This window comes from Phymastichus coffea, unplaced genomic scaffold (assembly GCF_024137745.1).
Source record: "Phymastichus coffea isolate CEN01 unplaced genomic scaffold, Cenicafe_Pcof_1.1 PCOF00034, whole genome shotgun sequence".
NCBI lineage: Eukaryota > Metazoa > Arthropoda > Insecta > Hymenoptera > Eulophidae > Phymastichus > Phymastichus coffea.
The window spans coordinates 3,288,163-3,314,402 of NW_026706845.1; the positions used below are offsets into that span (position 1 = coordinate 3,288,163).

At 34.1% G+C, this 26,240-nt stretch overlaps 1 protein-coding gene across 6 annotated transcripts in view; it reads left to right on the forward strand.

Moving 5' to 3' along the window:
* LOC131663382 (sperm-associated antigen 7 homolog) overlaps window positions 1-25,985 on the forward strand; it is a 190,392-nt gene extending 164,407 nt beyond the window's left edge. For 2 of the 6 annotated variants that reach the window (XM_058933766.1, XM_058933767.1), the window contains exons 4-6: window positions 25,139-25,227; window positions 25,309-25,643; window positions 25,703-25,985. In XM_058933766.1, the coding sequence (XP_058789749.1) occupies window positions 25,139-25,227; window positions 25,309-25,643; window positions 25,703-25,782 (504 nt within the window). In that variant the 3' untranslated portion in view covers window positions 25,783-25,985. The remainder of the gene's footprint in view (window positions 1-25,138; window positions 25,228-25,308; window positions 25,644-25,702) is intronic. The other 4 variants (XM_058933765.1, XM_058933770.1, XM_058933768.1 and 1 more) reach the window with 4 other exon arrangements.
* The last annotated feature ends 255 nt before the right edge of the window (window positions 25,986-26,240 follow it).

The window sequence follows — 26,240 nt, forward strand, 5'->3', positions numbered from 1 at the left end:
AAAAGATACATTGATACTTTAGTTTTGAATGTGTTTTTGAATTCTACGTTTTCTTTACATTCGAAACATAATTTTTCTTCTGTTATTATTTTCGCGTTATTTTGGTTTGCTGAGTTAATTGTGTCAAGTTCGTTTGTGTCAGCAGTTTCAGCGTTTAGTGTTGTCATTATATTGCTTTTTGCTTCCGTAGTAAGTGACTCACTATGTTGTTCTTCCGTCGTTTCCCTGATTATTTCGTCTAAAGCATTGTGAGTCTGTATGGTCCGTTCGTTTGCAAATTGAGCAGAATTTTTCTTGACTGCTCTCTAGTGATTTTATAATTGGACATGCTTCGATTTTATGACCTGTTTCTTTGCAATAAGAACATACAATGCTTTTTTTTGCATTTTTCTCAAGTGCTTTTATTTTTAAGCAATTTTCGATTGTGTGATTTCGCATGTGACAATAGTCGCATTTTGTATCGTTGTTTCTTCCAAAATTATTATATCGTGTAGGTCTACTGTTGTAATCGTTGTTTCCATTTCTACGTGTATCGTTATTAAAATTTGAGTTTGTATTCTCTCTGTTATCATTGCTTCTATTGTTTTTAGTGTAGGTGTTCAAAATTTTTACCAATTTGCAGTCGTTTGTTTCATGACTTTCTTCGTTGCAAATTGCACACGCTGCGATTCTGTAATTTCTCATTTCGTCTGAGTTTGGACAAAATTTTACCGAGTGGCCGATTTTATTACAACGTTTACATGTTACATTTGGACAATTCACTACTGTGTGTCCTGTACTGTCACAAGCCGCACAAGGATCTGGTGTTTTAAGAAGTTTTAAACAGGTGTATGGGCTGTGTCCACTTTCTTTACATTTCCAACATACTTCGTATTCTGTAATGAATGGACATTGTATGACAGAATGTCCCATCGCTTGACAGTATTGGCAATGGTTTCCTTTTATTTTGTTAAATTTGCAGCCGTCTATTGAGTGTCCTTTAGCATTGCAAAATTTGCATATGAGTTCGATTTTTGATTTTGCCACTTTACAATTGTTTGATAGGTGGTCGTTAGATTTGCAGTATACGCATGACCCGTTGTGACAAAATAAAGCTTCATGATTGTAGCTTTCGCAAATTTGACAATTGTAAATATTATTAACATTTGCCGAAACAGTAGTTGAATCAGGTGTGTTTTGGGTAATGTCGGTAATTCCACCTACTAATATTTTATGTTTTTTGAATTTTGTTTCGATTTGTATGGCTTCTTGTACAGCAGTGCTTAAATTGTTATAATCTTTTAATTCTATTCGAATATTTTGTTGTAAGCCATTTTTAAAATTTATTAATGCGTCTTCATTTATTGTTTTTTCAAATGCCTTAAAGGTTTCATCAGTATCTACTTGTAGTTTTTTTAATTCTTTGATCTGTACAACTAGATCTTTCAACCGATTTGCATATGTAAGAACTGATTCGTTTGGTTTTTGAATAATATCCGTAAGTTTCCCGTATAAACTATGAATATTATCTAAAGAAGGAAATAATTGTTTTATAGCTTTAATATAATCGTCTATTTTATTGATTTTTATATTAGCTAGTGCTTTATAAATTTCTCCACTTAGCTTGCATTTTAAAATTGGTATTAAATTTGATTCATCTATTTCAGAAACTATTGACTTTGCAGTTTTTAATTTGTCGATATATTCGCTGAGTGTTATGTTTTTGCCGTCGAACTGTGGGACTAAATCCGCGACATACTTGAGTGGTAATCTCAGCGGTTGCGACATTTCGCTGACGTTTGCTTTCGTATTAATATTTTCGATTTGTTCAGTTTTCTGTAATTGGATGTTTGAATTATAAGGCACTAATTGTCCGAAATTTTCGTTTTTGTTTATTAAGTTTTTTGACTCACTACAAATACTTTGTTCGTTTAAAATACCACCGATGTCCGTGTATTCGTTATTATTAAATGAAGAATCGTAATTTTGATCGAAAGTGAAGTCTAAATTCGACGGTGAATTCGGATATTCAAAATTTAATGTTAATTTTTGTTGTGAGTTTTCTTCTGGAATATCGGTGTCTAATATATCAATTAATTTTTCTTGTGTTATTTGTTTATTTAACTTCTCTAGATTTTCTGAAATTTTTATTTTATTGTTCTCGCTATTTGTTCTAGGAGGAGAACGCGCGAGTTTATTTGATTTTTTAAAAGGATTTGTAATAGATGTGCTTGGTTTAATTATACCGCTTTTTAATTCTGGTTTAGTTTTTACTTGCAGTCGCGTAAGTCTTTTCGCGTTGTCAGAACTAGAAGAATCTTTATTGTTCATTAAAATTTAATTTTTTTTTTTTTTTTAAGTTTTACTTGATGCAAAGTAAACACCCTTTTTGTACCGGAACCAATTTGTTATGTCGCGGCTCCGTAGCCGTGACATGTATTAGTTTAGTATGAGTAAAATTTATTTTATCACGGTATGATTATAGTATAATATGTGTAATGGCAGGACTTACCTGGGTTATATATATATTGTTGAAGATGTTGATAAATTATTATCTTACTCCTTGTTCCTTTATATTATTTTCTTCTTAAATTGGTTTCTTTATTATTGAGAATATTTCGTATGGAAATTATAGAAATGAATTTGATACACTTTATTTAATAATATTTAATAACACTTTATTTAATAATTGGATTTCACTCAATGAGTGGCAGAGTCAAGTGGTACAGTAGAATTGTCGCGAGTCGCGAATCAACTAACTGAAAAATTGAGACGCTGTTTTATATATTGGCTTACGTGACTTACATTTGGTTGTCGAGTAATCAAGTTGATGTTTCAATTTCTCAATTGAGTTTTCTGCTGAATTTGATTTATTAATTTTTGCGTTTCGTAAAATAAAAAAAGTAGGTGAAATACATTTTGTGCTTGTTTTGCTACTTTCAATTCGCATGATTCCCGTTGACCTCAAAATGATTTAATTTTACGTCTCAGGACGTAACACGGCAATGCCCGTCGCGACAAGTGCCGCGCGCCAAGCCTAATACTCAAACTATTGCTTTTCTCTCTCTCTCTCTCTCTCGCACTCTCAATACTCGAGCGCGTCGTCGCGTCCACGGCTTCTCCTTCCACTCTCGTGCGTTGCTGAAAAATAAAAGGGCAGGCATCAGGCACGTGATAACAACGTGCGCTTGATGCCGGCCGTGCGCCTTTGCCTAGGAAGGAGAGGGAGGTAAGCACACGGTGCAGGCCATGACGGGCCTACACCGTCACAGACGTGTAAGTGGATTGAACTATCATTCCTATATGTTTTTGGGGTTCCTGAATCTGAATTCGGAGTCGTTTTAGCTCCATATCAGGTTCACACTCACTTAAAGATTAAATTAGGATATGAACGAGGAAAAGGAGCTGATAATATGTTGAACGTAAAGATTTACATAATATTGCACTTAATCCAAACTATTAATTGTACTTTGAATAGTACATATCTATATATCTTGAAACCTACAATTCTTAATTTCTAAATTTCAAATGAACATAATAGGTGCTTAGACTATCAAACCTTAAACTTGTAAATCACAAAGTTACAAAGGAACTTAAACTTTATTATTTATTATTATGTTGTCAAATCTTCTTATCCTCAAAAGATATGTGCAGTTTGTTCCTGTTACATTTTTTTGCTTTTCGAGGTAAATCTCTCTTCAGTGTCTAGCAGTAATCAGCCATCCTGTTAACCCTTTCAGTCATAACAGCCACTATAGTGGCTACATATTTTATTTCCCTTTTTCCTCGTTTATTTTTTAAAATCATCGATAAATCTGAAACTTTTTACATTTTTTTGTTGATTAACATCTCAAATTTTGAAGTCTTTGGAAAATTTTACGAATTCATACATAATTATTATTGTTATAAATAAATATATACAAAAAAGGGTGTGTTCAGAAATCTAATTCGTTAGCGACTGAACTAAATCGTGAACGCATGCTAAAAATTATCTATCTTAAGATTTATGTGGTCTGTGATGACAAAAATGAAGTCAGATTTAAAAAATTCAACATGTCGGATCCAATATGACTGACGGAAAATATCATATTTGGCAAAATGAGAACCGAAAACTGGATCTGTGGATTTGTGCATTTTTGGGATCGCTGGTACAACAAATATATGTCAGTAAGAAATATGATGCCAGATTCTAAAAGTTCTACAAATTAAAAATGTCAGATCCAATAAAGCCGGCTAAAAATTTTTGATTTTATTGAATGCGAACTAAGAAGAATATACATGAATTTTGAGGACGTTTATTACGAATTTTAAAATGAATCGAGTGTTTTTCGAGCTTTAACGCTCATCGGATCTATAATTTTCTATAACACAAATAAATATTTTCCGTGCTACTCAATATCAGTGCTCTAGGATTCTCGAAATTCAATCGCACGGATCTAATTTGACATCTATAATCATAGAAAAAGCACTACTCCCCCTGGAAATTTATAACTCAAATGATTGATAAAATTTTTTTCGAACACTTTATAATTTTTTTCTAGTGTTGAAAATCGTCTAATCGGCATAAACATAGTAAGAAAAATCAAAGTTCATCGCTGCTTGCTTTTTATGATAAGGTGAAAATCTAAAATACAGAAAAATGAAATATCAATATTTTTCTTCAATAAATGGGTGATCTACTATTGATACAAATCAATAAATACTCAGCAGAATATTCTTTACTAAATTTCATAATTTCTTCATTTTCGTTCTGTACTATGTAATAATTTACTAAATCATAATATAATATAAGTACGATAAAATATTCTACAATCTACATAAAATAAATTGCATTATACAAAAATAACATTCATCATGGATCCTTGTGAAATTCCAAGTGGTGATAAAAGTGAAGACGATGAATATGAAAATGATAGTGATTTGGAAAGAAACCCACGAGATATTGGTAAAATTCAGATAATGACTCAGTTGATGAAATACATATGAAATATAAATATTCCATTATCTACAAGATTAGCTGCTCTAGATAGCATTTGGGATAAGAAAATAAGACAATTTGATAACAAGACTTTTTCTGAAGATTGGGGTCCAAAACTTCCTCCCAATATTGATTTACCTTCACAAATTTTTCTTTGCTTATTTTCTGAAAGTTTGATAGATAAAATAGTAGAATAAACCAATTTGTATGGACATCAATCACATAAATCTTATCAAGAAACAAACAAAGAAGAAATACTCAAATTTCTTGATATCAACATCATGATGGGAGTGGATAAATTACCTTCTGTTCGGGACTATTGGTCTTTGAATTGACAATTGCATAATACTTATATAAGCTCTATAATGCCTCTGAATAGGTTTTTTACCATGCTATCGATCATACATTTGAACGATAACTCGAAAATGCCAGCAAGAGGTGAATCTACTCATGATAAACTCTACAAAACAAAACTCTTACTAGACACTCTCTCAGAAAACTATTTGAGATACTACAAACCTTCTGAAAAACAAAGTGTTGTTGAAAGCATCATACAATTCAAGGGCAAAAGTACCCTGAAACAGTACTGTCCAGCTAAACCTATAAAGAGAGGTTTCAAAGTTTGGGTTAGAGCTGATGAACATGGTTTTGTCTGTGAATTTCAAATTTATACAGGAAAAATTGATGGTAGAGTAGAAAAATATTTAGACGAGAGAGTTGTACAGGATTTAACATCCGAAATTGCTTTCAATAATTATCAAATTTATTTTGATAATTTTTTTACCAGTATTAATTTGATTGACCTGAAAGCATGTGAGATTTTAACATGTGGAACGGTCAGAAGTAATTGCAAAGGCTTGCCTAGAAATCAAATAGTTGAGAAGAATATGGAAAGAGAAAATTATGAATTCCAAACGTCATGCAAAGGTATTACTCGGGTGAAATGGCAATACAATAAACTCATCCAATTTTTGTCTAATTTCCACAATCCTTGCATAAATACTACTGTGGGTAGACGCCAAAAAGATGGTAGCCTCCTTCGATTTACTTGTCCACAACTTCTTCGAGACTACAATAATTATATAGGTTGTGTAAACAAAGCAGACCAGTTGAAATCTACGTATGAGATCATTTGTAAAAGTAAAAAGTAGTGGCATCGAATATTCTGGCATTTTATTAATGTGACAATAGTGAATTCATTCCTTCTTTACAAACAAAATAATCCAGCTACAAAAATATCTTTGAAGAATTTTCGATTGAATGTTCTCAAGGAACTTGTTGGCTTTTCCTTCTAAGAGAGGTAAAAAACCAAAGCAATATGTTCCGAACAATCACAAACGAGAAGTTCTCGATGAAATAAGATTTTGCCAAGTACCACATATTCCAACTAAATTAGAAACTGTAAGAAATTGTGTTTGTTGCAGTTCTACACAAAAGTGAGTAAGAACTTCATACCTATGTACCATTTGTAATGTTTCACTATGCATTTGAGCAAAAAATAATTGCTACGAAGTATATCATCGGAAATCATGAATTATAAAAAGTGAGAAAAAAAATTAAAAAAGCAATAAAAAACAAAAAAAACGCAAGAACGCAAAAAAAAAACCAAAAAAAAAAAAACAAAACTCTGCCATAGTCGGTCCCAAGCCCGTGTATCAGAAGAGGAGGGTGTTTCGTAATGAGTTTCAAATTGATGAATTGAAATGACACACTATGGCCTGAAAATCAAAGTAAAAAGAATTATTGGTGCAGATTTATTAAACGTAACATTTTTCGACGAACATATTGGATAAGCTATTTTCAATTTTCACAATCTGATTCGTAATAAGTGTCCACAAAAATTCATGTATATATTTTTAAGTTCTGCAACGGTAGTCGATTCGATTAATCGATCCGTTCGCGATTCGTAACACTCACGATGCTAGTTCGAACGACTAAGAGAGAGAAAGGGCGCACGAGAGTTTGAAAATAGTCAGTTAAGCCTCAGCTGTTACGTGTGTAGTACCGTCAGTTATTTTGCATGGTGTTTCGCCGTTTTTTTTTATAGTTTTCCTGGACCGTTTGATACGTGCAAATGTAGCGAGAAAGCCTGACAGCAGCAATAAAAGCAGCAGCAGATTTGTGAGCGAGGCAGCGTAGCTGATCTATTTGAGGAGCACCTTTGATTCTCTTCAACAATTACGGCTGATCACAGTAATTGCACCGCAGGGTAGATGCACCTCCCTTTTATTGCTCGACAAAATACTATGGAAAGTATTTTGTCAATCGCGAGTGTTATTTTTTGTATTCGTGCCGAGCGTTAGATTTCACGGTAAATTTCTAATTCTCTCTATCTTTCTCTCTCTCACCGAATTATTATCAATAATTGTAAATCCTATTCACTTGCGTTAGTCTTTCGGCCCGTAAAAGACTGTAGTTTTTTATTAATTAAACATTATTAATTTTATTCGCCGTGTTCTCAGCAGATCAAACTCAGCAGATTTTCATTTTTCTGCGACGCTCTCATAATCGGAATCAGATCCCTCACTTATCGGATTGGTTTTTGTTTCCTTACGTTCCCATATTTTCTGCCTGCTTGGCTGAAAGTGAACTAGGCAATGCGACCTTAGGCAATTCAAAACTAAATCAGATCCGATAGAAAGAAATTAAGTCTTATTTTGCGTATGATGCGCGTATTTGAAATTTGATGTGGGTGCTTAGAGACTTTCTTTCGCGTGGAAGTACAGATATTCTTTTTCCCCTTTCCTCATATGTGTGATTATTAAATAATAAATATTCCTAATTTTGTATTTGTTATCCTGTTGAATTTTTTTTAATTATTTTATTTTATTATGAATGCATTTTATTTAGTGTTATGGTTACCGAATTATATTTTTAAAACTTATAGAAGTATAAAAATAGAAAGCTCAAAACGAGTGTTTACCGATTATAAACCTTTATATTGTATGCGTCCCTTCGCTTTCATTTTCTGAGCATAATAAGCTGTCAAGGACCCTGAGCCGTAAATTTTCTGTAAACTAGAAATTAGAGAGACGTAGCAGGACTTATTATTTTTTTTTTAAACGAATAAACGATAAGTAAGATGGCAACTGAAGCGGCCACCCTACAGCCGCTGACTAGCATTTCGGCCAGCTTTACCTTTCAGAACATTGTACAAGAAATCACAGAATTTAATGGAAAGAGTGTGCCTTTAAAATATTTTATCCAAAATATCCGTAATGGAAATGCGCTGATATCGGACGGACAAAAACAAAACATTGTTCACCTAATTATTGCTAAGCTACGAGGACCAGCGCGAGACTGTATATACAGCAAATTAATCACGGCTGTTGATGACCTAATTGAAACTCTAAAGGAGCAATTTGCACCATGCAAAGACTTTGTGTACTATCATGATAAAATTCATAGGTTATGCATGAAGCAAGGAGACTTGGTCGAAGATTTCCATTACAGGATAAACATCTTGTCTAATTATGCACAGAATGCTCTGAAAGAAGAGCTTGGCAAAAATTACACCGATTCGATGATGACCCCTATACAGAACTCAGCTATAAAAACTTTTATCGATGGTTTACAAAAGGAAATCGGGGATTTAGTAGATATTAAGCGAGCCGAGACCCTAGAAGAAGCGTATAAAGAAGCACTTCACATAGAGACCAGAAATAAATCAAATGCGAAATACGCTGAGCCGAATACTAATAACCCTCCTGCGTGGACTAAATGTAAATTATGTACAAGATCAATAAAATGACCCAGAGGAGCAGTACAAAGACGAATGGGACGAATTACCCGCGGAGATTCAGCAACTGTTTGTCCAGCGAAACAACGGACAATAACCTTACCCGAGTAACCAAAATAATCAAGGACAACAAAATCAACCCCTAAGCCAAAGACAAACTTAGAATAGGAACTGGAAATCTTGCTATAGGAATTATTAGGACAATGGACCACATGCAGGGTGCTTATATAACCCTAATACGATTTCATACCATCATCTAACTGGAAAGCGTTACGGAACGTTAAGATACGACCATAAAAAAGAATTTAGACCAAACCTGAGATACTTGCAACGGAGGAATGCAGGTAATTTAAACTCAGAAGGGGCTCGCTACGAATGGAGTGGGCGCATGTCAGACGTGCCGACAGAATCAGGATAAGACTTAACCTCAGCTATACCTCACCATACCGACGACAGAGAAGCCGGGAGTGCCACCAGCAAAATTGATGACGATGCTGAAGAATCCACAAACTCTGTTAAACCAGTATAAAATATATATATATTTCGTCGCAGTTGCCTCGAATTGGGGACCTAGCGTAGGAAATAATCAAATCCATGCTCCAACAAGAGTAAGGTTTCGGATACTTGAGACCAGTAAAAAATGGACTGTGTTCATGGTCGATAATAGATCAGCCGTGAACCTAATTAAATTCAATGCATTAAAAATTTGATTACGAGGTTTGATCCCAGAGAAGTTACTACTTTAAGTGGCATAACAGCACATACCGTTCCGACCATAGGTACAGCGATACAGACCATAAATGGAAAGGTTTCAAAATTTCACATAGTATGGAATAATTTTCCTATTGAGGAGGACTGAATGTTGGGCAAAGAGTACCTAATGGATACCAACGCGGTAATTTCATACTATCATAGTATTCTAATGGTGAATAGGAATGCAATGAATCCAGTACCATTTTTACCGAATGATGTATCTATTGACCGATTACAAGACGACCTGATACAGACAATGAGTATCAATGTTGCTGAAGACGACGTATCGGACTCTGATACTGCAGCGGACTTAGATCAAAGAATAGAATAACTTGTTACTGAAGAAAACGAGAACAGTGAGGCTAGAGATAGTGAGAAAGAACCGCCGGTCAGTATAGTAAGATACGCCTTAGCGCCGAGGACTCGACAAGTCATACAGATTAACTTGGTGAAGAGTACACTCACGGAGAGAAATAACGATAAAAGTGGCCTCGAAGGGAATTGTACTATTTGAACACTATAAATCAGAATTTTTCAGCGACGCCAATTCATACTAGAAAAATAGCCTCCAGAGATCGGTACAAGCTATTGATCAACTTAAGAAACGACATAATAAGTTGTTACAATTAATAAGAACAGCACACCTTTGCCCGATTGAACTACAAAGTGTGAAACGCTTACTGAAAAGGTATCCGAATGTGTTTTTACTTCTCAGAGAGCCCCTGCCATGTACTAACTTAATAGAACACGAAATACTTCTAGAAAATCGAAATCCGGTCAATATAAAGCAATATAGGCCGTGCACAGAGATTTTATATTGGACCAAATCAAGAAACGATTAAAGAATGGAATAATCGAAGAGAGTAACTCGCCTTATAATTCACCACTCTGGATCGTTCCCAAGAACTCAGTGAGCGACGGTACGCCGGGATGGGGAATGGCTATTGATTTCAGAGAGTTGAATAAAAAGGCCATCGGCGATGCCTACCCCTTACTTAATATTGCTGATATTTTAGATCAGTTTGGAGGCTCAATGTACTTCTCAACGTTCGACTAAATTAACGGATTTCAACAAATACCATTGAGGGTAAAGGACAGAGAGAAGACGGCTTTCTCGACTTTTGAAGGACACTTTCATTATATCAGAATGACGAAAGTTTTAATGAACGCAACAGCGACCTTTAAATGAATAATGAAAGCGTTGCTGCGGGGACTATTAAATGAAAGTGTATTTTGATGATATAATAGTCTACGCTAAAAATTTACATGACCATGAATTTAAAGTAGGGAAATTATTTAAAAGACTTTCTAATGCAGGGTTAGTACTGCAATCGGATAAGGTAAATTTTCTTCGTAGAGAAGTGAAATTCTTGGGACACATTATCAGTGCTAATTAAGAGTGGAGCCGGATCCTAAATTGATTGAGGCTGTAATGAAGTTTCCGACGCCTTAAGAAGTAAAAAGCGTCAGATAATTTCTTGAACTCTTTGGATATGACCAACATTTTTTTCATGACTATTCGAGGATAGCCAAACCTCTCAGTGATTGAACAAGGCAAGACCAGGGCTATAACTAGAGACCGCCGTAAGAGGAGACTTTTGAAAAGCTTAAACGAAAGCTTTATGAAGCCCCTATTCTAGCCTTTCCAGATTTCGAGAAGACCTTTATCTTGAACACGGATGCTTCGGACTATGCAATAGAAGCAGTTCTATCACAAGAGGTGGATGATGTTGAAAGGCCAGTGCTTATCTCTCAAGCTTACTAAACAAAGCAGAAAGAAATTATACTACGACAGAAAAAAAGTGTTAATCAGACTTACCAAAAGATTAGAGCACGGTATTATTGGCCGGAAATGCCCAAATTGCCTCAAGAAGAAAATTGTCCGACATAAAATTGAGGAACCAATGCTGATCACGGACACGCCGATCGAGGCGTTCGACAAAGTATCGATAGACAACGTAGGGAAATTACGGACCACGCCTAGTGGAAATTGTCATCTGCTGATCATGCAATGTAATTTGACCAAATACCTAATTGTTGTATCACTAAAAGATCTTAGGGCGACCACTATTATTGATGCGTTGGCTAGACATTTAATATGCCAATTCGGCGCTCCGAGAGCAATACTATCAGATCGCGAAGCAAGTTTTCTTTCGGAAATTGTGGAGTCATTACTACACTTATTAAAACTTTATCATTTAACGGCTTTCGGATATAGACGTCAGACCAATCACTTTCTCGAGAAAAGCCATGCACCTTTAGTTTTTACGAGAGTATTTAGAACGATTTGATGACTGGGATCGATTAATGCCCTTCGCTGTTTTCACCTATAATTCGAGCATACATAAGAAATCGGTCACAACCCCTTTGAGTTAATTTACGGACGAATTGCCCAAAAAGCTAGGCACCTATAACCAATACCTCCGTGAAGTAATTTTACGTCTGACGGAACTAAGAATAGCGGGGGGTGGGAACCAAATCCGTGGAAAAGAAAAATTCAAACATCGACACGATGAGAGCACTAGACTCTTTAAGGTCATTGCTTTTGCTTGGATATTGAATGAGCCCTGGCTAGGGAAAGCCGACAGTTATTATAAGAAACCCTTAAAAATTATTGAAACCCTAAATCATAAAAACGTTTTATTGGAACTACCTAACGGAAAGAGAATACGCAAACACGTGGATAAACTCAAGCTTCAAGCATAATTATACGAATTTAAATATACAGGGTGTCAAAAAAGTTCCGGGACACCTCAGTAAGTCCTGAGATATAACTATTTCCGAGGAGATTAAGGTCATTCCTGTAGTAACTTTGAACGAGGAATCCAGCGGTGACCTTGGTTTTGACCTTGAGCTTGACCTTCAAGGTCATTTCAAGGTCAACTTTTTTTTTCAAATGTGAACCCCTATTTTTAACAACGGTAATCGAAAGAGCGGGAAATTTTACGTCCGAAACGGTATTTTTAAATTTTTTTTTCATGGCCTTGAGAAGGTCGATTTAAGGTCAAATGCTTGAAAAACTGCCTAAAAGCGTTTTTTTAATTTTTAACATATCGAAAAATGACCTCTACAAAATTTGTTCAGAACAGAGTAGGCCACTCAATGCACCAAAAACCTTTGACCTTTAACCTCATTTTGAAGGTCATTTCAAGGTCTAAGTGTTTTTTGTAATGGAAACCCCTCTTTTTGACCCCGGATTAGCACATAGCGCGAAATCCGACGTTTGGATAAAGTATTATGTTGAGTTTCGATTGATCCACGACGTTCATCGCTAAGGTCATGTGAAAGTTAGATCCAATATTATTCGCGAAACATTTACAAAATGTTTCGGGCTAAATTTATTAAATTCTACTGAGAGCATGTTAAAGTGACCTTATCTTTGACCTTTGATTGTTTGAATAATAAGGTAACGGGTTATCCAAACCGAAAGTCAAGTTGTTTTAAATGAGGAGCAAGCAGAGACATAGGTACAGTTTTTTTGCCGGATAAGTTTTTTCCACTCACTGCGTTTTGAATGTTTCTTTCTGATTTCGCGCTATATGCGAATCCGGGGTCAAAAAGAGGGGTTTCCATTACAAAAAACACTTCGACTTTGAAATGACCTTCAAAATGAGGTTAAAGGTCAAAGGTTTTTGGTGCATTGGGTGGCCCACTCTGTTCTGAACAAATTTTGTAGAGGTCATTTTTCGATATCTTAAAAATTAAAAAAACGCTTTTAGGCAGTTTTTCAAGCATTTGACCTTAAATCGACCTTCTCAAGGCCATGAAAAAAAAATTTAAAAATACCGTTTTGGACGTAAAATTTCCCGCTCTTTCGATTACCGTTGTCAAAAATAGGGGTTCACATTTGAAAAAAAAAGTTGACCTTGAAATGACCTTGAAGGTCAAGCTCAAGGTCAAAACCAAGGTCACCACTGGATTCCTCGTTCAAAGTTACTACAGGAATGACCTTAATCTGCTCGGAAATAGTTATATCTCAGGACTTACTGGGATGTCCCGGAACTTTTTGGACACCCTGTATATTTTTATCTATTCTTACACTTTTTTTATATATACTATTTACTTTATTCTACTGTTTTATATGCTATTCTTTCTTTCATTTAATATGTATCTGACTTTATTTTCCTTTCTCTCTGTATTTGCCTCGTCTATTACGGATCCCCAAGCTTACATTATATAAAAGCTAGACAGAAATCCAGGACTATATTATGAAAGAATGGATCCAATAAGAATAAAGAGGGCAGATTGGAAAATATACATATCTATTGATACGAACTTATTCTTGGTGAGGACTACTGATATAGTTGATCTTCGCTCGTTATTACAAAATTGCACTGGCCATCTTGATGAACAAATGTGTAATAATATGATTGGCAAAGACTATCTTAATCTGAAAACAATCACTGTCGAACAAATAAAAGCAGACATCAAATAGACGAAGAGCTGGTGACATAAAAATGCTTGGTATAAGGTAAACGCAATATTATTACGTAAAGAGATCACATTAGTGCTACCGAAGGTAGAGTCATCAGTCTGTCTGCGCGCTCAGGAAGATTAAAGCGGGAGCGAACCACCAAAAATGCGATATTTTGTCGAAAAAAAAATGACCGGACTCATGGATAAAAGCTACGAATATTAATAGTACTAATGATTATAAAACTAGGAAAATTAATGCCAGACGATTTACCGGAGGAAAAAGTACTGACAGACGACCATAAAGATGAATAAAATCAAGTGAAAAAAAATGATATGACTCACGCTTAAAATTACTTGGTAACAATAAATTAATAATTAATGAACTTAAATGACAAATGACAGATGAAAATTCGGAAGATAACATCGAGACAGACTGTATCAAAGAACGCGGTTTCGAAGTGATTGAATACGATATATATGCGGTCAAAATACGAACGTAACGACAGTTTATACACGAACGTAATACATTATTTTTAGTTTTTTGCATGAAAAAGGAAATAACATGTCATAATTGAAAAATAACATATGTTTTTCGGATAAATATTGATCATTTAATACATGGCATGAATTAAAAAAGATGAACATCTTCGGCATCGCTATTAACGTCGGAATCATCGTATTCCAAATCGTCTTCTGTCTCGCAATCACTTTCTTCGTCTGATTCGACTTCATTGGCATCTCCTGCAAAAACAAATATAAAATATTATAAATTAATATTTATTGACGGAATAATAATAAGAGCCAATATTAAGATGTGTAGCTTCAATCTCTGGTTCATCAATTATAATGTCTTGAACAGTAGATGGCATTTGAGGTCCATCAAACCATTGAAAATCTAATTTAGAATCGATCAAGATCCATCCGTAGTCTTCTGGTAATGAAGTCATTGGAATTTTCTTGTATGCATTGCTCCATATTCTTGCAATATACATTGATCTTAAAAAATGCGGTCTCAAATCAGCTGCATAAGGAGGTATCGACGAAGCATCAAAATTACGAAGCATTTTTTTTTAAATGCTTCTTGACGATTTGAAACTTTATAGTTCTTTAAGAAAAGTAAGAAACGATCATTATTTACAGAATCAAGCGACTTACAAGCGTACATCATACAGACAAATTTTTCGACAATTTTAAAAGCATCTTCTCTATCGCAATCTTCACTACCTAATTCAACGAAAACTCGTTTGAACTGTTCGCCTTTTTCTAAAATTTGCAAAGGACGTGCTTTGCCTCTTTTGAAAAATGCTGGGTTATAATCGCATCCAGTGAAGGCATGAAAGCCAGCTAATGATTTACAAAACAAATCTCCTTATTTATCATAGATTGCTGACAATTCAATTACGTTCTGCTTATTTACAATCCCCGTTTGAATCCAAACTTTGTTATTGTTTTTCAAGTTACACATGTTAGCCAACATTATTATGAGAATGTCAGTGTCGGAACATTTTATAATGATGTTAGCTGGTTTTTCAATATTACACGCATGAAAAACAATTTTTGTGTCTGCTTCTTCATGATTTTCCAGCGTAAAATTATCATTTATTGAAAATACAATAGTCTCATTTTCTACTTCATACTCGTAACAACTATCAAAATTCAGCAAGACTGTTTTATTTCCAAAAAATGGCTTTAATTCTGGACTTTGCCAATGTAATATAAAAAATTGAACAAGAGCTTCTTTAAATTTCTTATTTTTAAGTTCTTTGCCAAATTCTGATGGTCTCGTTTGATCAGGTCCAGAAATCACATACGCATGCTCATCACAGTCACTACCTCGGAGAGATCTTTCGTAATCTTTAATCGAAGGCGTAAAATATCTATCAAAAATTAAATGTATTTCTTGAGCTTTATTGTATGTCACCATTTGCAAAACTTTTTTTGAAATATTCCCGAATGTTTTTGGCACATCTTTTATGCAATGAATTAAAGAAAAGCCATCTATCAAACAAACATCCGTCTGTGCTGGAGCTTCACTTACTACATTTTTTTGTAATAATTTTATCAGACTTGCTTTAACAGTTTTGAATATAGACCCATCTAAATGACACAATGACATCGGGACGGGAGTTAATGGGAAACTCAGAACTTTTTCTACATCAGTAGTTTCATTCATTGAAATAGCTAATAAACGGTCAAATAAATCACGTTGTAATCTCACTTCTTGTACTTTGTTGTTAATAGTTACGCGTTTCTTGGCAGTTGAATTTTTAAAATTAATTATTTTGTTTAGTTTAATAGTCTGTTCAAATCTAAGTGGCGATGTTGCGCATTCTGAAATAAATTTGTCTTTCAATATTTTGATTGGCATTATTTTCAACGTTCAATAAAAAATTACAAACTTCTTCAGACGCTGCTTGACCAGTACCAATATTATATAAAAATTCACGGTTCATATTTTCATTATCAAACGGATTGAAATTTTGCTTTAATAAATTAATAAAATTTTGTAACTGAATAGAATCTTTTTGTACTTGATGTTTCTCCAAATCGCCTCTGACATCTTGAGTTCTTTTTAAACCAATTTTTTCGTACGTATGGGATATTATTGTTGAGCGTATGCTGTGACTTTTGGACCATCTTTGACGAGCATTAATCGAATTCGTGAAATGAGTTATTCCGGTTAACCGTCTCGCAGCATCCGCATTGATTGTTTGTTCCAGTGTTAAATCTACTGGACTTCTAGAAAACGCTTTATTTGTTCTTTTTACTCCGAAAAATCCATTTTGAAATTGAACTTCTAAACCTGGATGTGTTTCATGAACTTTTAAAAGATTGTCAAGATATTTTAATAACCATCGAGCATAATTTACTTGATTGAAAATAAAGAATAAACCGACCATTTTTGAAATAGCTTCTTTAAAAAGTTCAAAGTTTCCAATGTGGATGCTACGTGTAAACATCAAATAATAGTCAACAAAATTAATATACATGGCATAATACTGCGGTGTTTTTCCGAGCTCTCCATCTAATGCGGCTTTTTTGTAACTAATAAAATCTGACAACAATTTATCGAGAGTTGTGTTTTCAATTGTAGGACCAGAAAGATTATTCGTTGAAAATTGTTTCACGATGTTGAGTAAGTCAACGTCTAAATTAATATTGTTTTTAGTTAGGAAATCTTCAAATAATAAAATTTCCAGTCCTAGCCTCGCTAGAGGATGTAAGCGCTTGCATCTATTAAAATGTTTCCCGCTAATGAAACCATTGACTAATCCAGAAGCTAATAACCCACATTCAACCATAATATGTGTCAATCCACACTCATCTATAAATTTTCCTAAAACTTTGAAAAACGCCATCATTATAAGGAATGCACCGAGATGAATGAATAAATTATCAAATAGTGGACTCTCCGATGACTGAATTTGAAAAGCCATTTTAGCTATCGCTAAATCGTAAGTTACTTGCATGAATATTTGTTGTAACTCTTCAGCAATTTGTAGACTTTGACGCATCGTTTCATATACTACAGAAATATTTGTGGGTGAAAAGTTGATCGGTGTAAGGTACGATATTTTTTGCTTGATTGAATTGTCTACTATGATTTTACTATTAAAGCCAACCCACATGGGCGTTTTTGGAATTTTGAGATAGTGTGATAACACCCATATAATATCAAGCTTTTCAAAGAAATTATGATTGCTATTATTAATTATACGCAGTTCGCTGTCAATAGGCAGTAAAATTTCCACAAGTTTTGGTTTTCTCACGTAAGTTATTAGCTCTGGACATATAGCGTCAAAAGTGCGTCTCCTTTTAGCAGGAGTTTCGTTAACACTAAATCTTCCATGTGTAGGCAAATCGGAATCATCTTCGGGAATATTTTGATATATAATACTGACAGTATCGTGTAAAGTGTCTTTACCACTGCAAGTTTCTACAAACCGATCGTAATTGTCGAAAGCTACGCCAGTACAATAATCAGGCGATAAACGAATGTCTTCCGGACAAATCAGAGATTTACTACAAGAAGCAAACGTAGCTTCAGTTTCTAATTCCTCAATCGTACTATAACTACAACAATGCCCATATTAATTGATGATGTCAATTACTTTTCTACTACTAGTTATGCTTTTCAATGTCATTCCAAGCGTTATGTGTTTAGAAGTTTTAATTTTAACTGAATTGACAGCATAAATAAGATCTTGGCCATTGAATTAATTTTACGCAAGCAGTTACAACTTCGAACGGTTCTTGGATTATTACCGCAAATTAACGATTTTAAAAATAGAGACAGATCATCCGGAATCTCGCATTCCCCATCAATAAAATCTTGCGATGTTAAATTGTTAGGCAAAGGTTTAGGTTTTATCGATAACAATTTTTTTCTTAATATTGACGCAGCACGCTCTAAAACTTCTAGTTCCTCGCATTTACTGAAAGTTTGATCTGTGATAACACAGCCATCTTTTGGTGCAATAATTTTTTTGCCATGCAATGTGATGACTTGTAAGTCATCACCGAATTTTTTTTTTTTTTTTTCTAAAAGATAAGTTGATGTTAACGATGATTCATAAAGATCCGAATTTTTTACATTCAATTAATTTATTAATTTATTAATTTATTAATTCACATTTACTTTAAATTTGCTGATCGATCAATGCGTGAACTTCTCTTGTAGAGTGCCATTCTGATTTTTGAGTGGTCGGAGCATTGTTAGATTTTTTTAAATAATTTAATTTGCACACATTATGGTAACGAATGATTATTTCTGACATTGTTAACTTCTGCTTATCTAAATTATCGATTTATTTTAACATTTCGCTATCATTTGAAGCCTTGGCATTACTAAGAACTTGCTCGATGAATATTGTATAATTAGAAATTGAACATAATTTTACTACTTTATAATTCGCAATTTTACGTGGCTTGTCGCAAAAGAAGCAAACTATATTATCGCTTTCTATTTCATCCGACGACTTTGCAGTGTTCTTGTCCGATTCTTTGACATTTTCTGTAAAATGATATAATATTTATTATGATTTTGAAAATTAACCTGCAAACTTTACTTGTAAATTTTCGTAAATAAAAAGAAGCGAAGTTTTTAGTTATTCAAAAGAAGAGAAACTAAACTGTTATTTCTCGCCGTTTTTTCAACACCGACTTCTACGCGATTTAAATATAAATAAATTGTAATTAATAACCTGCTGAACTCGTGGATGGTTCACAAGACAACACGCGTTCACTCTCTGAAGATACAGCAGTCGAAGTTGATTCGTTATTACCTAGGTGAAAAATATATTATTATTTATAGTCTACACTATGACAAAGTAAGAAAATTATCTAACATTCAAATGAAATAAAACGTACGAAAAGTTACACTGAGTTTTGAAATGTTTTGAAAACAACAATTATTCATTGCATAATAATTAATAAAAAATATATCTGTAAGGTTTTTAAAACTTTGTTTCTGTTATTGAGGTACGTATCATAAACGGTAGAATTAAAATTCGTGTACTTACTAAGATTAAACTTTTCAATTGTTTCTGCAGACTGCCGGGCCTTAACTAATTCAGAAAATTTATCAATATATTGTTTTTTTATCGCCGTAAAATTTCTGTAACATGTTGTATGATATCCATTGATTTCATCTGGAGACACTGGTAAAATGCATTCGTTATGTTTTAACTGGAAGGCCACACGAATTTCCAAACTGTTTATGCATTTTTTCAGAGTTTCACCATTAAAAAGTATGATTTTACTTCCACTAGACTCATCACAAAATACACACTTTTGCTCGGAACCCATTTTCATTAACTGTCATTTAAATAATATTTTTAAAATGTTTGGAAAACATAAATAACGAATAAATATATATATATATATTACGTGGTACACAAGAAAACTACTAACTCGTGGAACAACGTCTCTTCACTACTAAATTCTAGAAAAGACTAACTACATTTGCTGTAAAGGAACCCCTCCTCGCCCCCTCTACTCTTGTACATCTGCCATATACATCTGTCTTGCCGAGTCTCGGTCCCCTCGGACCAATTCAAGGCCAGGTATAAACTCTGAGTTTCTCGGTTCACTCGTACCAATTTAAGGTCAGGTAGAAAATCCGTTACAAAAGATGATCATATCTTGCTAAAATTCTGTTCTAATCTCGTAGTGAAAATTTTCTTGATTTTATTGCTACAACAGTCCATGTAAATATTTATGGAGAGAAATAGACAATGGAGCTGGGATAGAAGATATACAGAATAATAACTCAAGCATCAACAGAAGGATTACATCCAAAATGATTTATAGTGTGTACGCGATCATAACAAAGCAAAACTTATACTATAATAACAGTTCAATTGTTATTAATTTTATTGTATCAACCTTTTATAGCAAGCAACAAATTAATATTTTATTTTTCAAGATAAAATCGAAACGAAAATTTAATGTCCGTATACAAAACATACTATAATAGCGTATATATCGTATTCAATCACTTCGAAACCGCGTTCTTTGATACAGTCTGTCTCGATGTTATCTTCCGAATTTTCATCTGTCATTTGTCATTTAGGTTCATTAATTATTAATTTATTGTTACCAAGTAATTTTAAGCGTGAGTCATAACATTTTTTTTTCACTTGATTTTACTCATCTTTATGGTCTTCTGTCAGTACTTTTTCCTCCAGTAAATCGTCTGGCATTAATTTTCCGAGTTTTATAATCAACAGTACTATTAATATTCGTAGCTTTTATCCATGAGTCCGATCATTTTTTTTTTCGACAAAATATCGCATTTTTGGTGGTTCGCCCCCGCTTTAATCTTCCTGGGCGCGCAGACAGACTGATGACTCAATCTTCGGTAGCACTAATGTGATCTCTTTACGTAATAATATTGCGTTTACCTTATACCAAGCATTTTTATGTCACCAGCTCTTAGACTAAAAGAAGCTATTAGGAAGATAAGACATACCCAACCTCCCGATGTTCAAGGACCTAAAGATATTAGAACAAAGAGATTGCTACCTTTTGGAGGTATAGGCAGGTTATGTCATAGTTTATTTGGATCAGTAACCATTGACAAAACCAATAAAATAGAAACCAATATTAATCAATAATACGCGGACCAAAAGAATATCCTTAAATTCTCCAATGATAGGACTCATATAATCATCACCGTAACAGACAAACTCTACAAAATGATGGATATACAAATTAAGCATTCAAATGCGGCAGAAATTCAAGAAATTGAAAAATGAAAGTATTTGACTGGAATATATGATTTCAGTACAATCACTTGGAAGAATAATAGAGGCCAAATTGGACCATTATATCAAAGGTTCGGAAATACTGGTTGAAATCATTCGTGCTTTAAAAAAAGGCAAAATACGAGGTGTGTTCAAAAAGTAAGGTGACTTTTCAAATTTCACGGGCAACGTACTTTCGATTATCGATTTTTTTGTTTTGTTATGTTGGTACACTCTTCCCTAACATCTGTACCAAGTTTCAAGTGTATAGCATTTTTTGTTTGGTTGTGAGAGGCGTAAAGGTTATAAGTGTTTTGCGTGCTCGGCGATTTATTGCTATCGAAAAATATGGATCAAAGGATTTGCATCAAATTTTGTGTAAAAAATTAAATAAAGTACTCCGAAACACTTGAAATGTTGACGGTGGAATACGGTGAAACTGTTCTAAGTAAAAAAAATGTTTACAAGTGGTACAAACTCTTCCAAGATGGCCGGGAAGATGCCAATGACGAGCCTCGCTCTGGACGCCCAAGCATGTCAACAACTGATGAAAACGTTCAAGCAGTGAAGAAAATTGTTCTGGAAAATCGTCGAATCACTATTAGAGAAGTTGCTGAGGATGTTGGTATATCGCTTGGCTCGTGCCATGAAATTTTTCCTAACGTTTTGGGCATGAGACGTGTGTCAGCGAAGTTTGTTCCGAAATTGCTAAATTTTGACCAAAAGAACCGTCGAATGAGCATCGCTCAAGAACTGTTGAATGACGTCAACGACGACCCAGATTTATTCAAAAAGGTCATAACTGGTGACGAATCATGGGTACATGGTTATGATATCGAAACCAAAGTCCAATCGTCCCAATGGAAGAGCCCAGATGAGCCAAGACCGAAAAAAGCACGCCAAATTCGGTCAAATGTCAAAGTTTTGCTCACTGTTTTCTTCGATTACCATGGCGTGGTGCATGAGGAGTTCTTACCATATGGACGTACGGTCAATAAACAGTATTATCTTGAAGTTATGCGCCGTTTGCGAGAAGCAATACGAAGAAAACGCCCAGAATTGTGGAAAAACAATTCATGGCTTTTGCATCACGATAATGCCCCTGCTCACTCATCTTTGCTTGTGAGAGATTGTTTGGACAAAAACAACACCACAATCATGCCTCAGCCACCATATTCACCGGATTTGGCCCCATGTGACTTTTTCTTGTTCCCAAAACTAAAGAGACCTATGAAAAGACGGAGATTTGCAACGATTGAAGAGATAAAGACTGCATCGCTGGAAGAGCTCAAGGCTATACCGAAAAGTGCTTATGAGAAGTGCTTTGAGGATTGGAAAAACCGTTGGCATAAGTGTATTGTATCTAAGGGGGATTACTTTGAAGGGGACAACATAAATATTGATAAATAAATAAATATTTTTTCTTAAAAATACAAAGTCACCTTACTTTTTGAACACACCTCGTACATCCGGATCTTATAGACTCCAACAAGCTGCACCAAATAGCTAATGATATAAAACATACTGTGACGGACTTTGATTTTCCGATTCCAACAGAACCCCTCAGAGTCGAGGAAATTGCTAGAATTTCGAACATTGACGCAATACATCAAGAAGGAAGGACGTACATTGTTGTCCACTTGCTAGTAGTCGATAAAAACTATTATAATTTTTACCGTCTGTACTCTGAGCTGGTACCGCAATTGCCGAAAATAATTGGAAAGTCAACATACGTAAAACACAAATACCCATACCAAGCATTAAGCTTGGACCATAAACAATACATACAAATGAATCACTATTCATTAGAAAACTGTCGGCGAACATATTATACCTCCATATTTCCAGTAGGAGATCCCCTATTAGATACTCATCTTAATAGAAACTATGAATTGAGAATGTTATTACAATCATCTAGTCACGAATTATATTATTGCGATATAGTACTAAAAATACAATGAATAACCAATTGGAATTACATATCGATGGATGGTTCATGGATATTTTCAGCTCAGCGACAAGATACGATTTGAATCGTTTGCCCGTACCAAAAGTACCAAATGATTTATATACAAGATGTAGGAATTCTGAGAATTGGCCCGGGTTGCATCGAATATACTAAAGATGCATTCTTGATTACAGAAACAAATAAGAATAGTACAAATATTTACCTGTACAAACCAAACTTGACCCTTAACCTAACAAATCTTTACTCGACGTCAACCTATTTGTCTGGAACGGATATAAAATTAGAGATGTGGACCCCATAAACTGAAACTTAGGCCATTCAAGAGAAGGCATTGAATAATATTAAGGAAACAATAATCATGATAAGACAACATAAGAAAATTACAACGTACCATTCTGGACTAATTTATGGAGGACTGAGTATTAATATTATAGAAACAATAATCATCGGTACAATTTATAAATACTGTATCACACACACGAAGACCTCATCTAATGCATTAATGCACGAATTATTCCATATGCTCGCGTCAGAGCCGTATCAAAACAATTTATCGAATCTTAGAAACAGATCAGTTTTCCATAGCTTTCGACTGAGCACAAGTAAACAAAGGCCTTCCCGGATGTCCGGAGAACAATCTGCGAAACAAGTTCAAACTGAAGTTTCACTTGATCGGTCTTCCAAAAAACGAAATCCTTCGTGACCAAACTTAACTTGTAAATCCCACGCGCTTACAAACCCAAACGGCGGAGTCCGTATGAAATAAACCAATAAATTATTAGCCGTTTGTTTCAGTACTCAGTAACATCATGTGTTGAGAATTGAGCAGAAATAATAATTTAATCAAAGATCAGGTTATGTTTCAGTTTTATTATTACTACTAAGATGTCAAAGAAAGAATATGCGACGTAAAAATAAAAAGAAAACCCCGTCCTTGAACCGGGAAAAGCCTGATTAAATCTAATGGCCAAATATAAATCGCAGGTCACAAATTTTCAAAAAGAACAACGCACGCTATGAACGATAATTTGAAACAGAGAGTTAAATACAGTTTTTTAAACTAGTGTTCGCTCGAGTACAGATAGAGTGAGAGTAAGTGAAGGAAAATTTCGCCGTCGAGCGACAACTCAACAGTTCCCTTTCCCTACAGACGCTCCTCTACCTTTCAAAATCGATGCGCACGCATTTACCCTGTTGTCAGACTAAGATGCCCTCCCTTCGTTTTGCTCTTTTGCTCTGCAGCCTACCGGCCCAAAGACAGCTTATCCGCTGCTTTTCCGTATCATGTGACCTTCAATACCCAGAAGCGGCGCTTCTCACGAGGTCTTCACGGCCATGGTGACGCTTTTACATCCATGCTCGTTTTCTCGAGCTTCAAAGTAGTTGCGAGCTACTCGTTATAGTATAATGTGACGTAGATTACTAGCAGATATTCCGACTGGTCCATTACTTCAAAATTTTATTCAAATTATATTTAATTGTATTAAATAACAATTTTTAGTATTAGATCCATATTTCACTGTGCAAATTATTGCGTTTAATGTAATGCAATTATAAATAAATAGAGATATAGTGGTATTATTTTCGAAAAAAATTACATTCCTTTAGCTGGCTCCCTTTTCCGCTATCTACTCACAGACGAGTGATCATTTGTCTCAACCCAGTCTAATGTTGTTTGGCCCTCATTTATTATTAATTATCTAATCACTTTGTTATTATGAAAGTTTTCCAATAATTACATTTTATATAACTTTTCGAGATGAGTCCAATGGTACCGGAGTTTATAATATATTTTTGAATCATCTTGTTCAAAGGAGTATCCAAACCTAATTATACGAACTAATTCGCAACGAATTCACTAGTCCAAAAAATATTTTTTCGTGAGATAAGGGTAACCGTATCAATTACTAATTACTTAGATGAATGTCTTAGTCAAGAAATATTATTATGTACATATCTCTTATATCTATGATGTCTATTCTCGGTTTGTTCAAAAAATTATACAATAAAATTATACAATTGCTAATTTATTATTTCTTTTATTTTTTCATTTCTAGATTGAGGAACAAGTAAATAATTTTTTGAAGGACGATTTTTTAGGACAATATAGTTTTCCGCCAATGAATCAAATATGTAGGAGTATAATGTATGAAATTATATTATTTTAATTCATGTAATTGAATATATTTATCAATCATTAAAAAATATATCGTCTTATCGGTTGCAGACACGACGTTTGTGAAATTGCCAATATATTAGCATATTCTTTTGGTGATGAAGAAATTGATAGACACATTGTTATTTTTAAAAAAGAGCATGCGCCATCAGAAGAGCATCTGAATGCTTTACGAAAAGGGGAAGAATGGAATGAAGGACAAGACAAACAATTACGAGAAAAGGAAATGTATTTAAAAAAAGAATCAGAAAAAATTGACTCTAACAAAATTAACGAAAACTTTGTTCCAAACACGAATTACCAAGATAAATATGAACACTTGATTGGTAAAAGAAGTGCTCTCGTAGCTGCTCGAAAAACGAAAACAAATTGTAACTACGGATGTGGTAAGATTATATGAAAGAATATCTCGTTTATTTTTGATAATACATAAATTTTATTACAGTTTCAAGCGAAAACAAGAGAGATCAAAGAAGCATCGAACAAACTTTAGCTGATATAAGAAAAAAGCGGCGAAAAATCTAATTCTAAAAGAAGATATACGAAACAATTCTTGGTTATAAATGATTATGTTCAGAAATAAGAAATTCCAAACAATAAAATTAGTGGTCATTTTAATTACGAAATTAAATACTATATTATATCATTATAATTTATAAGAATTCATCTCATATAAAGTTATCTTGATAATTTCTTTTGAATTTGAACATCATATTTGTAGCGGTAAGAGAAAAGGTCACAAGTCACTTGAACATTTCTTTTTAATTAATTGGCTTCAATTACTATAAAATGACCAATATAGTATGTAGAATACATTGGCCAATCATTACACGTTATTTTGGTAGTAAATAACTTACTTGATGATAGCTATGAAAAAATCTCGCGTAAATATTTGACAATTTCGAAAAAGGGCTTAAATTTGTAACGGGGACAGCGTTATCTCTCGCACGCACAACGAACTCGCTAGAATAATAACAACGACA